Raw genomic sequence first — 17,145 nt, 5'->3', positions numbered from 1 at the left:
TATACATAAAGGTAAAATTTGATTTATGATTATTGAAAATCCAAAATACATTTGAACAAAACATTCCTATGCATACATACATAATCACTCCACTGGGATAATCAAAATCATACATGAGTGTGGTTATTAAAAACTAACATTACATTCATACAACAATGGTAGAAATTAAATGTCCTTATTAATTTGAGAGTATTATTATAAAACCACACACATATGAATTATATAACCTAATTCTATATATTTAAAAATCTTTATGTAGAGAGACAAATATGTCTTGAACCCAAAAGAAATTTTTAATTTTTTTTATTTTAGGGGACTTTTGTAGTCATCAAAATACCATACATGGGCATAACACAGGCTCTGATCCCAGCAAACAGAAAAGTCATGATGGTCTATCATATCACCATGGGTACTTCACTGTATAGTTTTCAAAAAATAACCCTATTCAACTGTATAATTTGGAATGCCTTCATATTCATACTTGTCATCAAAGTGATTACATATTGAGGAACAGAGCTTATGGGGGAAATCTATATTGCCGTAGAGAACTAGATATTGAAACAAGGATATCACTAGATGATTTCAGAAAACAAAGAACTAAATGGGTGCTCACGTAGAAAACAGCACCCACACACACTAAATTAGTTACTAAACAAGGTGTCAGTCCTTCAGGAAGGTTAATACACTGATGCGTCCTACTTTGTTTGAATACTGGAATATCAAAGTCCAGAATACTGTGGCATGAGTTTTAGTACCATCTCATTTTAAAATCTAATTCCTTTCAAGAACAGCTGTGATTTGAAGTAAAGCCAGACATTTTTCTAACTGATACGAAAAGTCTGAAAAACAATGTCTTTATAACCAAATGCCTTTCCAATTTATGTCAGTCTGTACGTGGATCTTATTCGAGAGACAGACAGCGGGGCGAAAATTCCCTCCGAACTATACACAAGAACCTCAGAAAGGCAGCAGTTAATAAACTGGCCATTCTCCTTAAAGGCTGTACAGCATTTTGCAGTATTCCCTATGTGAAATCCTGTATCTTTTTAAAGGCAAACAACAGAACACCTGGAAACTAGAAGATAGAGAAGTAACAAGCTGAAATATACAAAATCGGTGCCCTTTCCAACATCACATAATCTATGAAAAATGAGATTCAAAGGCTAAGGGTTGCTTTATTGTTTGTCTTCTTGTTCGTGTGTAACTTGACTATAAAAGAAGCTCTAACCTAGGTTATCAAAATATATTCATATAAATGTATGAGCATTTCTAATACAAAAGGTAAAAAAAAGTCTAAGTTCTTAATTTTGTAATTAAATATCCTAGAGTTCAGTAGGCAGATTTGTTTCTGAGCAGCTTGAAAAGAATCGGTTGGCCGAGCACCGCCCGTGCGGTCGGGCACCGCTACATTTCCGCTCTCCGCTGTGACTTCTCTGCAGCCGCAGCCCCGTCCTCCTCCTCCTCTTCCTCCTCCTCGTAGTGTTCCTCTCGGCCTTTGGGGCGGTTGTCATCTCGAACTTCCTGTTCTTCGCCATCATTGTTTTTTTCATCGGCCTTAAAAGTAAAAGAAAAAGGGAAAACGAAGAGGTAGGGTATAGAGCTAGTGATATAAATAATTTCCCCCTTTAAAAAAAAAATGTGAAGTTATACATTTTTAGAGAAAGGAAACGACTGGAGGAATAAGCTCCGACAGGCAAGGGCGCTAGTCTTTCCTAATCTTCACGTTGTCACGGGTTTTCCTAACTCTAGGTTGGCCCGTTAAACTGCTCGGCACCTGAGACGTACCCACTGGTACCTCTACCCAACTGACCAGACGTAGCCCCCATGCACGCGCACATGCGCAGTAGCCATCTCTGGCCTCTACGTACGTTCTCCTCATTTTCACCATAGGTCTCTTCAGCATTATGCTCCAATTCCCTTTTTTTCTCTTCAGTCAAATCTTCCTGAACCTGAAAGAAACCAGAGATCCTAGGTGACCCTTTTTTATCATTTAAATACTTGCAACAACATATTCTGATCTCCAAACAGCTCATTAAAAATAGCAGAAACAAAATTAAACTAAAATTTGACAAAAGACAAAAGTCTTTTTGAGTCAAAGATTTAACTCGTCTATCAGCTATGAAGAGATGTATACAATACACCTCCTACAAAAAATCAATGCCATTGATTCAGAGCCTAGGACTTTTGTGTTTGAATTTCTCATTTCTTTGAATAAGTGTTAACCCTGCAAGTATAACACCTGAGGAAATTCAGCTTATAAAATTAAAATGGGAGCAGTTTTAACAGGCCAACCTAGAAGACAGGAGAACTGCAGAAGTCTGAAGGCTCTGACGGAATGTAAGTTCCAGGATGACAGCAACCATCTGTCTTACTCCACTGTCTTTAGTACCTAGATGTGTACCTGGCACACGGCAACTGCTTAATAAATACTGGTGAATGCATCAGTCAGTGAATGAATAAGTGAATCAATGCAAAAAATACCTGCTCTGTAAAGGCACAGAAAACAGACACCATTACCTATACATGACGTAGTAGAAAACAGAGAAAATGTATATATATAATCCTATAATTAAGAATAAAGCTCTCTGGCTAAAATATCTAGAACATAGAACACAATCATTTCAATTTCTTCATGAAATAGTTACTAAACTGCCCCAAATCCCTACATCTCTTCAATGTTCTAACATGACATTTCTGTTTCAAGTAGGTTTCTTTTATGTGTGCTATTACTATTACGTGTCTGTCACTGATCCCAATTATTTTTTCAAAATGTAAATCAAAGAAAGTACCCAAATATTTTTGCAAAATAATCTCTATTTAATGATTACATTCCACAAAAATACAAGGTAAAATATATTTTCTAACTTAACTGTTTTGAAAACCGTATGCATGCCAAAAGACTGAAGTCACTTGAATTTCAAAAAAATTGCTGCCCATCCATTAAGCATCAAGTAGTGTCCTGGGACTAAAAGAAAACCTGATGTCCTAAGACAGGGGTATAAGAGTAGGTCTTCCTGAATAACACACAGAATTACCAGATTGGGGGTGGAGGTGGGGAAGGGGGTGTTAAAAATCCCAGAAATGGGCAAGGGAAGGAAAGCACACAGGTGTTACACTTAAAGAGGAACAAATTAAGGCTGCCTCAAAGCGTCCAGCCCAGGTGTGACAGGAATGAACCACAAACCACCACACAAGCTTTGGCAGGAACCTGGCTTGTTAAGAGCTGACAAAGATGACCCTTCAAAGAGGCCTAGACAAAGCCCAGCTTTCTTGAACCTCTTCTAATCAGCCCAACGTCAGCCTGACTCACAGCCCCTAAACTACAAGAGAACCAAATAAATACATTCTGGGGACAGTGGCATAGGGCTTTTTTTGTATTCACACGTCCCAGTGGTGCAAGCTAAAGCGAAGACACCATAGTCTCACCGACAGGCTCTTATCAGTGGTCCGTGACATCTCTTCTGCCCTTTGTCACAGAATCTCATAACAACATTTGAGATGAAAACACTGAATTACTAATTTCAGACTACATATATTAAAGCTTCACTAATTGAAACATCGTTAAATTGCCAAAGTAGCCCCATCAATTTCAGTGAACAAAGGCATGTCTTCTGTAGCCTTAATAATGAAAATATACTAGTGAACACTAAACTTGGTTTAGTTGGGGTTGGGAAGGAACTGCCTTGAAACTGCAATACGGTGGGAAAGAATGTATAAACCAGGGTCCACGAATTTTTTTTGTAAAAGGCCAGACTTAGTAAATATTCAGGCTTGCTCAGCCATAAAGTCTCCGGAGAAGCTATTCAACCCTACCATTGGGGTGCAGAAGCAGCCTTGGACAATACGTAAACAAAAAACCATGTTCCAATGAGACCTGACTTACAAAATGGACCAAGGCCTATAATCTGCCAAACTCTAACACAGGCTGTAGATTTAGACAGACCTGGATTTAAACCGTGGCTCCCAAATGCTAGCTGTATAAAATCTATTATGAACATTTGCCAGCACATACATACAAAGCAAATGATTCAGGGAACTCCTTACAGCCATTACCAAGGTTCAAAAGTTAGCTCAATGTTGCCACCCTTGCATCAGCTATCAGTGTTGTTTTTTTTTTTGATGACCTATTCTTAAAAATTCTAGATATCATATAATTTCAGTAATTTCATCCTTACCCATCTCAGTATGTATCCCTAAAAACAACGGATTTTTCTTATATAACCACAATGTCATTATCACACCTGATGAATAATCCCATGGTATCATCTAATATCTAGTTCCGACTTAACATTTTCCTGATTATCTTCAAAATGTCGGGCACCTGGGGGGCTTAGTTGGTTAAGCGTCTGCCTTTGGCTCAGGTCCCAAGGTCCTGGGATTGAGCCCCGCACCAGGTACCCTGTTCGGCGGGGAGCCTGCTTCTCCCTCTCCTCTTACTCCTCCCCCCCACCCCACTCATGCTCTGTCAAATAAATAAAAATCAAAAACACAAAACAAAAAAAAAAACCCAAAACTGTCTATTTACAGTTGGTTTGGCCTAATCATCATCCAAACAAAGGCTATACCTAACAGTAGTTCCGCTCCCCTCTTTTTTCCTTAATGCTATTGACTTGTTTTCCTGTAGAATGGCCCACACTCTGGATTCATTGGCTTCTTTGAGGCATCACTTAAATCATTCCTCCAGCCCCCACATTTCTTATAAAAGGAAGTTAAAGACTTACATGAATTCAGATTAGATTTGCAAAGCAAGAGTTTTTCAAAGGTAATGCTGCAGATTTTGTATTTTCATCACATCAGGAGGCACATAACGCTCACCCCATTTTTTGTGAGGCTGAAGTTGGTCAATGAGCTCAGAAGGTAACTGCCTGATCCCTCCATGATAAAAATTCCCTGACCACCATTCATCTGGCTCTTAAGTCACTTGTTTTAATTAGGGGGCTACAAAAATGGTGACTTTCTAATTCCATTATTCCTTCTGCTTCACTAACTTCTATAAAGAAGAACTTGCCCAATTATTTAGTTATTGTCCTTGGTATACTTATTTATGATAACCTCTAAAATTAGATCTGCATGAGCTCTAATCATGGTTCCAAAAATAACAAGCTGTATGACCTTCAGAAACTTAGCTAACTAAGGCTCAAATTTCTTATCTGTAAAATAAAAGGGTTTGATAAAAATCAGTGATTTTAATTTTGTGTGTGGGGGAGGGGAGTCATGAATCCTTTTAAGACTTTGGAAAGAAATGCAAATTTAAGCAAATAGGCACAGATACACATCATGTGACACAGAAGTTTCAGGAGGCTCAGACTTCCCGAGTCCACCTGTGGCCACCTGTTCTAGGAATGCTCCTCCAAACAGTGTGTTCCTGGAGCTCTGATTCGTAGGCCCACCACAGGTAAGATCAAAATCTCCAAGGGTAAGGTCCGATACAGGAATTTGTACCTTTCACACACTCTCTCCAAGGTGATTCTTAGCCACAGCAAAGACTGAGAGCTACTAGCTTGAGTGACAGTGAGTACAGGGTTAAGGGTGTCTCTGGCTAGAGAGATAAACACCCTTACCTAAATTCTTTCTTCTCTTCCCTGGAGATCTACTGTAGAAAATTTGGGTTGTTTATCAGTTGTCAATAGAATCTGAGGTAAGAAGCCCTGATGTAAATTACTCTTTAATCTAGGGAACCCACAAATGAAAATTTTGTAATTTTCAAATTTATAGATATACATTATTATTCTGGTAATATACTCTTCATGTTTGGAACAAAAGTAATACAAACTCCTCTTAAAAGGCATTCCTGAAAAGGAACAAAATGATATGGAGTTTCTACTTTCAGATATGCTTAGACTAATAACAGAAGCCAAATGTTAATCTTTTATAATGGAGACACACCAATTATGTCTTCCACATTCGACCCTCTTTAGTACCCTGATAAAGCTGATGCAAACATTTTGTCAAAGATTTCCCAATACTGTTCCTCATTACTCATTTTTAGTCACTGAAATCTAATGTCTTAGGCATTTTAGAAATAGTCCCTATGTGATGTAGCAAAGTTTAATCGCCAAAATAAGACGGATCTACTGAGTCCAAGATGGGCTTTGGCTCTACACATCAAAGATGTCATGGGATGAGACAGGAACCAGAAGACTGAATTTGAAGTAGTGCAGGACGCTAGGATCTACAGATGTGGATGGAGTGGGACAAAGGAAAGGTCTTCGGCACCAGCGGCTCTCGTGGGGGACACCACAGCTGGCTGAGTCGCGGTTAGCAGGAGCTGTGCGCCTCGACAGCTCCGTGCTGCGGTGACTCACAGGCTGGCGGACCCCCTACCGGCAGCTGAGTAACCCTGTGCATGCTCTCCCACGAGTGTGCAGATCCATCTATTTTCAATTGTATTGGGAGAAAATGAGCACTCAGAGTTTTCAAGCTTATCTATCTATCTATCTATGTAACTTACATATCTCTTTGAACGTTTAAACCACTTTTAAGCAGCCGTAGCACTTTCTGGCAATGCCATTAATTTGTCTTGTTTGCTCATAAGCAGATAAAAATTCTGGAAAGTGGGCAACACGGGGATGGGATGCCCACATGAATGTCCCAAGCAATGAGCCATGAACACTTGTTCACACCCATCGTTTTTAGGTCGTAGAAGGGTAACACTATTGCACTAAGATAAAAGAAGGCAGGGAGAGTGCAAATGTCCAAAAAGCCCACTTATCTCGGGTCCCACTGTCTGAGCTCAAGTCACAGGTCTGATGGGAGGACCCTAGCAAGATGCATTTCCTCCCTAGGAGCAAATGCTGATGGAAGTCAGGTGACGCGGGACGCATGGGAGGGGAAGCAACAACAGCAATGAGCCTGTAGGCAGTGTACTCTGAGGCTCAATGCAGAGAAGAAGGACGCGTATGACACGGCCCTGCATGGCTTTCGGAGCGTCCCATAATTGTCTCACATGCATCACTTATAAACATGAAATGGGTCCTCACATATCGCATTCCTTTCTTTCTCATTTTGCCGCAGTCTGGTGAGAATTTCGTCTCTACTAGTCCTTAAATGGTATTCGGGAACCACTCTCCTCCCTCCTCCAGGGAAGAACTGGGAACAATGGGAAAAGGTGGGAAGATCCAATAGCTAAGCATCGCCGGAACTGGTTGAGGAAGCACCACAGTCTGTGTAAGGGCCACTCAGGGGCAAAGAGGCGAGTCACCCAAGGAAGGAAAAAGGCAGGCTGAGAGCACTCCTACAAGGCAGGGTGCACGACCTCAAGCCTACGCAAGAGGGGGTCCGAAAGAGGGGCAGAGATGCCAGACAGGAATTCAGAGCAGGGAACCCGAGAAAGAGACGCAGGCCCCGGGGCCTGCTGCAGGGAGATAAAAGGGCTCTGGTGGGCTCAGCTGACCTGAGGGACACGAAGAGCAGCAGTCCTCACCTTGGCCTGCCACCACTCTCTTCCCCTCCTCTTTGTTTTTTCCCTATCCTTGACCCCGCTTGGATCACAGGAGTGCTCTCTCCACTTTAACTGACATTATATGAAGGTAAAAAAGTAATCAGTAAATACTGATTAAAATTTTATGTTTACCCTTCTGCATTTTTAAAAAGAAGCCAAGGTGAACCTCCTCTCTTTTAATCCCTCACAGATATCTGGCATCTGACATAATGAAACAGAATAATATTTGTCCAGACATCCTGTTACAAGAGAAGTCCAGATGAATACCTTTTTCTTGCAAAATGTCTTAATATTCAAGGCTGCCAGTTTTCCTAATGCTCTCTTGTGATACCACAGCTCAGGATCTTGATCAGGATGAACAGCAGGATGAGAACAGAGAAAGAATAAAAAGATCAAGCCAGAGTGCCCATGACTAGAGCTATACGTTGCCAACGGCCATAAAGAGCAACATCCCTTTCTGTTTTTCTGGTATAAGTGCAAATTTTAGCATTAGCTCTGAGAAGTGGATGACAAATTCAACAAAACTGAAAAAGCAGGGAACTATGCACACAAGTATAGTAGCACATGTATTCTGAGCAGGATCCCCAATGGTGGGGGTATCTGTCTGGGCTGACATTTGTCCAACCATTCATGCAGTTCCCCATAGGGCTAAAGCCCCACGTCAGCAAGAAGCCTGGCTGAGAAACCCCTCTGAACCAGGAGCTTTCCTGGGCCAGAGAGAGACTAAACATGGGGCCTTGGCCTCATTCAGAGCATATCCCCAGGTATGGAGCTTCAGTGGTCCACAGAGTAGAGCACTGTGACTAACCAGCTCCAACCATTCGCATTCATCCATCACTTACGCAGATGTGTCACCATGATAGATGCTCCTTGAAACTAGTTAACAATAATCTGCCAGAAGTTTACAATAAAAAGTAAACTAAAATGAAATTTAAGAAATTCTACCCATGGAGGGATGCCTGGGTGGCTCAGTCGGTTAAGCATCTGACTTCAGCTCAGGTCATGATCCCCAGGGTCCTAGGATCGAGCCCCACATCAGGTTCCTTGCTCAGTGGGGAGCCTGCTTCTCCCTCTGCCTGCCATTCCCCCTGCTTGTGCTCACTCTCTCTCTCTCTCTCTCTTTCTAACAAATAAATAAATCAAATCTTCAAAAGAAAGAGAGAAAAAGAAAGAAAAAGAAAGAGGAAGGAAGGAAGGAAGGAAGGAAGGAAGGAAGGAAGGAAGGAAGGAAGAAAGAAAGAAAGAAAGAAAGAAAGAAAGAAAGAAAGAAAGAAAGAAATGAAAGAAAGAGAAAGAAAGAAAGAAAGAAAAAGAAAGAAAGAAAGAAAGAAAGAAAGAAAGAAAGAAAGAAAGAAAGAAAGAAAGAAAGAAAGAAAGAAAGAAAGAAAAAGAAAGAAAGAAAGAAAGAAAGAAAGAAAGAAAGAAAGAAAGAAAGAAAGAAAGAAAGAAAGAAAGAAAAGAAAAGAAAAGAAAAAGAAAGAAAGAAGAAAAAGAAAAAGAAAGAGAAAGATTGATTCCACCCATGGGGTGCCTAGGTGGTGCAGTTGGTTAAAGCAGCCGACTCTTGATTTTGGCTCAGGTCGTGATCTCAGGGTTGTGAGATCGAGCCCTATGTCAGGCTACACGCTCAGCATGGAGTCTGCTTGAGATTCTCTCTCCCTCTCCCTCTGCTCCTCCTCACCCCATGCTCTCTGTCTCTCTCTCTCTAAAATAAAATAAATCTTAAAAAAAAAAAGAAATTCCACCCAAATGCATTTTATTCAACTGAGCTTCTTACGTATTTTTCCTTTTCTTCATTGTTAAATTTCATTATGACACTAAATTCTTAGGAGGTAAGACAGGCAAAAAGTAGAGACTCAGAAACTTTTTTGGAGGGTGTTAAGTGTATTCTAACGGACACAGCGGGGCTGGGCACTGCTGTGAGGCAGAACTGTGGCAATGTCTACAGAGCAAGTTACAAGGGTCATTCCAGACCCCTCAATAGGCAAAGCTTTGCTCTTCTCTCTTTTATGAGGCAAAGAAACAGGAGAAAATATTCTTACAGAGATCACAAAGACCTAAGTCCACCATTCCTAGAAGGCCAAACGTCTTCTTTCAGTTCAAAATTTCTAGTGAGAACCAGAAGGAAGGATTCTATGACCCTGTTTTTGTCCCCTCCTAACCAAATGTCTCTACTTCCACAGTCCATTTCCTCTTGAAAGCACCCTCTCTCATCCCGCCTGTGTCTTTCTGAAGGTGTCTAGAGAAGGCACGTCAGAGCCGACGCCGCCACTCAAGGGGAGTGCGATGCACCAAGCACCCTGATGAGTTTCCCGCAGCCCGCCCTCCTCCCCCCTACCTCCTCCTCTGCCTCGTCCTGGTACTGCTCGTCAACATTATCCTCCTGCTGGTCTGGGTTTCCTGCCATCTGTGGGAACAAAAGGGGAAGCTCAGGTTACTGAACACTGGAGATGTGTTTTACAGTACACCGAGACAAAGAGCAAGCTCGCAGCCATAAAAAATGTCCTTGCAGTGCATCAGTGGCCAGGAAACGATGAATAATCCTTTCCAACACAAAACCCAGGAGGTGTGTTACCCTCTCTCTCTGAGTGTGGGCACATCATTTCACATAATGGCCTAAACCCCAACCAAAGAGGCAAACCTTCTGTCCATGTGCATTAGGACTAACCTTTTGCATAACCCAGGCAGTTCTTAAGATGCCCAGGGTAAAACCACCTTCTGTACTAGCGTCTGCTTACCACCAAATGCTCCTCCATCTCTGCATTCTCTTGCTTTTGATTACTTTGTTTTGGCTCTTCATTTTCATCTGGCAAATTTTCTTCTCTCACTTGCTCGGCTTCCTCAAATTCATCTTCGCCTTGATTATTAGGGTCATCTGCTGGGTTTATATCCTCTACAGCTGCCCTCTGCAAAATTTTAATAAAAAGCAACCACTACTTCAAAATCCAGGATCAAACTTAATTTCATTTGAAAGGCCACACACACACTGGCAGAAAATGAAATCGTCCTCCACCAGATTGTACAGATCCATCCTTGCCAAGACTAGCAAGTACACATCCCACTGTCAAAAGAGAAAACTTGCTTTATTTGTCAGAGGCTGAATGAATCAGAAGGCAGTACAAACAGCACTCGTTTTCTGCAAGCGATTCCAAAACAGTCCTCCAAATTCTGTCACAAGAAATGTGAGCATAACTAAATAGACAACAAGAAAAACAGCTAATAAAAGCTGAAAGACCAAGTAGGAGAAATCATTAAAATGATAGATTTAGATAGGCAAATTGTAACTTCTTTCATGAGTATGTTGATTTTTATACAGACAAACCTTCCTCTGCCGCTGATTTCTCATGTTAAGTGGGTGGACAGCCGTCGAAGAGCGAGAAGGCCCCACTGGAAAGGACCTAAGAAAGGGGCTGTGAAGGAGACAAGTAGGGGCTAACCCAGTCTCCGGAAGTATATCTTGAAAAATCCCTCCCGTAACCCCCCTCCGGCAGCTCTCAGTGAGGGAGTTCAACAAATGCCCTTCATAGGATCAACTTGAGAATTATCTCTATTTTCCACTCAAACTCCCAAAGCACCTTTCAAAATAATAGATGTCCTCATAAACGTTCAGAGTTTAAAGGCCGAGCTGGGCAGACACGGTAACGCCTGCAGGAGCCTTCCGATGCCTCCAGGGTCACCAACAGAACACTTATCGGAAGCGGCAAATGCTTCCCAGAGATTGAGTCTGTATTGCTGTTCTCCAGACAACAGGACTCTACTTCAATTCACTTCGGGGCCTTGAACATAATCAAGGGCACACCGCAATCTCAGCTGACTTATGATGTGCACACCCCTGGTTATACACTTCACCCAAGTGCAGATGATGCTCTTCTTGGGAATATAGAGTGACAAATCATCGCCTTCACACAACGCCAATTACTCCATAATCTCATTCCATAGATTTGTTTTCGTGCATTATCAATAATTTGTGTGGAAACACAGGAAAAATTTAACACATTCTCTTCAGAAGTAAAAGTACCAAAAGCTTTTGCAAAAGCCCGCGAAACGTATACACTGGGTCCAACTCTGACCAAGTAACAAGTAAAGTGTAATAGACACGGTTGTTATGTTCAAATAAAACAGACGGTCAGTTATAACTCAATGAAGCTGGACAAAATTTTTTTAAAAAAATAAAATAGATGAGACAAAGAGAGACGAGTAGGCTAACAATATCTAATTAAAAGAAGGGATGGGAGGAAGGCCAGCAGCAGGTCCTCTGTAAACCGCTGATGGGAAAGTAAAGGGTTACACAGTCCAGTACTCGAAGTATACAGCACCTCCTGGGGGGTGGCTGGAACAGGCATCCTTTTGCTGCCCCTCCATCCCTGTCAGGCGCACACTGCTTTCTTGCTCCTCTTGCAAGACACTCTCTTGCCCTGTCACAGTCTCAAGCTCCCTCTGGCTCTCCTGCTCTCTGGAGCTCCTGCTCTTTCCTGAGCATACTTTCACAAGTGCTGATCCACAGGCTGCAGGCGAATGTGTCTGCCACATCCCTGCACAAGTAGAAAAGCCATTTCCATCCAAGGGACTTCAGGAAGCTTTCAGGAAGCCTTTCTCAATGATTACCAAGGAAGGATATAGATCCTCCTTTCCATACAAACAGGACCCATACGGTAGCATAGACTGGATTTCATAAACATGGAGGTTGATTTACTAGCAAAAGATGACAGGAGAGCTAAAGTGAGTTGTGAAACTCCTCTACACATCTGCACAAGAACATGCTCACTGGATCTTTGCTTGCCTCAGGCCCTGGGCCACACAGCTGAACTGAGAGTCCGGGGTTCTTCTTCGGTAAACCCAAAGAACATTCCCGGTTAGTAGGTCTCTACCAATTTATATTCTAATTTTTCTATAGCACCATGGTACCCGAGCAGATTTTTCTTTTACTTCTCAAGCCACGCATCCTTATCTATCCATATATCGATTAAAATGGCCCCTGACTGCTGGGCCTGACTGGTGAGAGATGACAGAGTCACAAGACATACATAACACTCTAGCGGACTATTCAACGGACTCCATAATGGTCCACTTCCTTTCTCCGGTTCTCTAACTGCCACACTTGCTTTTTTTTTTCCATCTTTCAGAATGACTACATATTTCAATGCCTCTCAATTTTGCTTTTCTCAGTTTTAATTTTATTAATTTAAAAGTTGGCAGAGGAAAACTCCTTTTATGTTTTCCCAGAACAATTTTTGAGCCAGTCTCATCACATACGCATGCCCCCAGTTTACAGTTAACAATACTGCTCATGTAATTACGCAAGCCACCTTCCTCCTGCACTGGCGAAATAACAGACACATCTGGAGCCAGAGCTGGAGCCAGAGGCCTGGCGTCAGGCAAACCTTCAAGTTTCCTTTCCGCCTTGGGGTCTCCAAGTGTCGTGACCAAAAGAGAGGACACTTACATCTGCCTCAGATTCCGGATCGGTTTCGTGGGGCCCCTGATCCTGAGGCTCACGTCCGTTCTCTGGGTCATCTTCTGCCTCATCTTGGTGCTGGTTGTCTCTCTCATAGGCTAGCAAATCGAAGGAACTAACATCAGTGCAGATGAACCAGACAGGATTCTGCCCTTTCACTCAAAGAAAAGCCACTGGTGGGCTTTCCCCCAGACCATTTCTCCCAATTCTCCTCCAGAGAGGTTAATTCACCATATGGCGTACATCTCAGCTTTTCTGAAGGAAATTATGCCCTTTTCCCAGACCGTGTGTCTAAGGAGATAGCATGGGTGAGTGACACCATTCTTACCTTCTGAAACAGATGTTTATAACAGCAGCTGCATTCTCCCCCTTGTTATGCAAAAAACAATAACCAAAACTTTCCCAATAAAAGAAAGCCCAGTCAACTGGACACTGCCAAAATTATCAGCTAAGTTTTGGCAATATCAGAGAAAATAACAAGGTACCAAAAGAAGAAACTGATAACGTCTCAGAAAATGAAAGAAAGAACAACTCCATCTGTGGAGCTCAAATCAAATCCAGCCCATCGTGTGTCATCTGATATGGCACTGATGAGGGCTGCCACCACACAGATACATCTCACATTTCAGCTCCCAGAGACATTTACTTGCAGCTTTTGGAAAAAAAATATTTCCACAAAGGGAATTTAGATAAGAGCATACAAAGAGAAGAACAAACAACTTTTTAAGTAAGATATAAGAGGAAAGGTTAAGTACATGGGGAGTATTTAGCTTATAGAAAATAGGGATGCAAGGTAACTTACCATCAGGTTCAAGTGCACCAAGGGATTCATTAAATAAATAAGAGAACAAACTGTTGTCTCGTCTTACTGATAATGGAACAAAAAACCTTAAAGTGCTGTACAGGGGGAACATAAGGAAAACAATTTCTTGACTAGAAGGGCTATAAAATATCAGATCAAAACAGGCTGTAGAGGGAGTCTGGGTAATCACCTTCTTTTAGACTCTTTAAAAAAAGGATACATATCTGAGTGTTAGAGCTGCCAGAGAGACGGTTACTTTCTAGTTCTATTATACAGTGATATTTGATAAATTACATAGGAGATGCTCACCACAAGTGAAAGCTACTATCACCTTAATTTGAAAAACTTTTAAAGGCAATGATCCAAAGGCTTCCAAGGTAAGGTGAAAATGGAGCCATTTCCCAGAGTATAACAGCCCTATGATAATGTGCCAGAAATAACAATTCAGTATACAAAAAGTATACAAAAACGCTTAAACCATGGGAAAAACATTAGAAAGGAAATAGATGATCTCAAGCTGTCTGGGCCACCAATGTGCACTGTTTGGGAGGAATACCAAAAACACAACAGCAACAACAACAAAAAAGACACACAGTACACAGATCTCCTGTGTGTACTCAGACACGCACACTACTCTGAGTTGACACTGCATGTTACCAAGTAATCTTATTAACATATCCATCATCTGGGAAGTCTCACCACCTCCTTCCTCTTCTTGGATGCCCTGGTCCTCGGCTCCCTGAACAATATCATGATCCATAGCATCATAATGAGCTTGCTGCCTGTAAGGGACACAAACATTATCAGTTCAGTGACGGATTAAGTGGCACAACTGGCCATAAGTCATTTATATTTACAGGTAGCGTTAAACAAATTTTTCAACGTTTTTTAAAAAGTCAGAAATTTTTTTTCAACCTTGTGCTATTAGGTTTCATAAAGATTCCAGATACAATTTCAAAGGATACTTTAAGAGAGATAAAACACCTTTCAAGTGTGATAAAGTGAGCACAAAACCTGCTAGTTATTTTGAGACCTAAACTAAGCTTGGAGACCTAACATTAAAAATGTTGATTATTTTAGAAATTAAATATTTGGAAATTTAATTCTCAAGCTGTTGTTCTGCCCCAGCCACAGGAGATGCTCAAGCTCACGGGTAATAAATACACAAAGCTGTTTGCCACCTGCTTATAAGAACAGGGGATTGGGGTGCCTGGGTGTTTCAGTTGTTAGGCATCTGCCTTCGGCTCAGGTCATGATCCCAGGGTCCCAGGATCGAGCCCCGCATCAGGCTCCCTGCTCCACGGGAAGCCTGCTTCTCCCTCTCCCACTCCCCCTGCTTGTGTTCCCTCTCTCGCTGTGTCTCTCTCTGTCAAATAAATAAATAAAATCTTTAAAATAAATAAATAAAAATAAAAATAAATAAATAAATAAAACCAAAGAGAACAAGAGGAGGGGCTGTCTGCACCCATCAGGAGGAGGCTACCGGGGCTGCTCCGGGGGCCGCGGCCGCCCCTCCTGCGGGCCGGCCTGCCTCTGCCGGGCCACCTCTCTGGCGAGAAGCTGCTGCTGTGGCCTCCACAAGTGTCCCTGCAGCCTCTGCTGGTGCAGAGCCTCCTGCTGATCCCTCAGTGCCTGGGCCTCCTCCGCCCGCCTGGCGGCCACTCTCCGCACTTCTAACTGCTCCTCAGATGGCGACCGGAACCTGGTGACCGGCTTGGCTGAAGGATATACCTGAGGGAAAACAAGCAGGTGCTGAGCAAGGGTAGTCGGGACCTCTGGGTTCTCCCTTCCTCTGATTCTCATGACAAACTCATGAGGCAGGGCTGGCTTGCTTCCTTAATCCTCATCTGTCGGGTGAACTATGATTATACCCTGGCTCCAAGGTCACCCAGAGCCAGAACTCCTATTTCCCAACTCCCTGAGTCACTCTTGGCTTCTTTCAGCTACTCATTTTCCTGCTTTCCTGGCACTTTGGCAGATTTTCAGTGTGCTCCTTCTCTCCCTTCAGTGTGCTTCCCTCTGTGGAAGAGGGCACAACAGAAAAAAGTCAGTTTGGGGCCTTAATTAAATGTTTTGTTCAAGAGGCTCTGCCGTAAGGGGGCACTTGGTGACCTCCCATTAATTGGGGCAATTTGTGGGCTAACGCTGTGGCTAAGGATTTTCCACGAAGAGTTTAAGATGCAGGGACACCAATTAATTCTAGGACTGCACAGCCAGCCTCAGGTTAACCATAGCAAGCAAGCAAAAAAAAGCCAAATTTCAGGTAAGGGTGGAGAGGCAGAGAACCAATTTCTTCAAGGAAAAAGAGAATGGGGGAGAACATAATACCTTCCGACGAAAGGAAAAACCGATACAGGAATTCTTAAACTCTGCTTCCCACTGAGCTACCTGCTGCTCTCTCCTCCGCCACCGTCTCTCCCAACCAACACAAGCACACGCAATTTTCACCAACGGAAAGAAGGTGCAGGGGTAAGGGAAATCAAACCCACGGGGGTAATTACTTTTGAAGAAAGCTATGAGGGGGGTGCCTGGGTGGCTCAGTCGTTAAGCGTCTGCCTTCGGCTCAGGTCACGATCCCAGGGTCCTGGGATCGAGCCCCACATCGGGCTCCCTGCTCAGCGGGAAGCCTGCTTCTCCCTCTCCCGCTCCCCCTGCTTGTGTTCCCTCTCTCGCTATGTCTCTCTGTGTCAAATAAATAAAATTAAAAAAAAAAAAAGCTATGAGGGACACAAGACTGGGAGAGGCTTCTCCATGCTAAGTTTGCAACAATACAGAAGTGCAATACAGGCCTTTACATCTACTCAGCCTAAAGCCTCAACGAGCTTGAAGTCTTAGAAAGTCGGGCCAAACACAGCTTCAGAGTCATAAATAAAAGGTGATCAGCATCTATGTAAAGGCCAAGTAGCCCACCGTTAAGTATCCGTTTAGAGACATCAGAAGAGACAGCTCAGCTTCTGCGTTCAGGGTTGTTTCAAGTTCTTTTTATGAGTATGATTTCTAATAATAATGGATTTTTTAAAGGGAAAAAACCTTATTTATGTAAGAGGGGAGGTCTGTAGGGGGAGCCTGAGCAGAGCCTGGTTAAACATATATACTCCCCCAGTGGGGCATCCTTAAGTGATAAGATCAGCCTTTTGACAACTTAATAACCACCTTGAAGATGAATGTGCAAAAGCCAATCTACCATTTGATAGTAAATGAACAGGGAGAAGGAGACTTTTGATCACAGAAAATGAGACCTTTCTCGGCCTCACGATGCCTGTGGGACTTGAGCACGTTCCAGGAAGTGCCCAATCAGGCGCTCATCTCTCCTCTTACTGCCCAAGGGAAAGCAGCACTGAGCTCCCTTGTTTGGCACCACTGACAAAGAAAATACACACACCAACAGCCTTCTCCTTCCCCCAGGCACCTTTCTGAGGTACCTGGGCAGCTATGCTATGAGCATGA

At 42.6% G+C, this 17,145-nt stretch overlaps 1 protein-coding gene across 4 annotated transcripts in view; it reads right to left on the bottom strand.

Annotated features, from left to right (window-relative positions):
- GOLIM4 (golgi integral membrane protein 4) overlaps nt 1-17,145 on the bottom strand; it is a 78,384-nt gene continuing 61,239 nt past the window's right edge. Inside the window, exons 10-16 of one of the 4 annotated variants that reach the window (XM_028103125.2) lie at nt 15,182-15,429; nt 14,401-14,480; nt 12,885-12,994; nt 10,180-10,347; nt 9,780-9,848; nt 1,869-1,949; nt 1-1,554 (exon numbers count right to left, since the gene is read on the bottom strand). In XM_028103125.2, coding sequence (XP_027958926.1) covers nt 1,405-1,554; nt 1,869-1,949; nt 9,780-9,848; nt 10,180-10,347; nt 12,885-12,994; nt 14,401-14,480; nt 15,182-15,429 — 906 coding nt within the window. In that variant the 3' untranslated portion in view covers nt 1-1,404. Of the gene's footprint in view, nt 1,555-1,868; nt 1,950-9,779; nt 9,849-10,179; nt 10,348-12,884; nt 12,995-14,397; nt 14,481-15,181; nt 15,430-17,145 lie in introns of all 4 variants that reach the window. The other 3 variants (XM_028103124.2, XM_028103127.2, XM_028103126.2) reach the window with 3 other exon arrangements.

This window comes from Eumetopias jubatus, unplaced genomic scaffold (assembly GCF_037043125.1).
Source record: "Eumetopias jubatus isolate StellerSeaLion01/CBP00866 unplaced genomic scaffold, mEumJub1_p1.0 scaffold_1, whole genome shotgun sequence".
Classification (NCBI taxonomy): domain Eukaryota; kingdom Metazoa; phylum Chordata; class Mammalia; order Carnivora; family Otariidae; genus Eumetopias; species Eumetopias jubatus.
The sequence above is the reverse complement of the archived record's forward strand: the minus strand, read 5'-3'. Positions and strand labels throughout refer to the sequence as shown.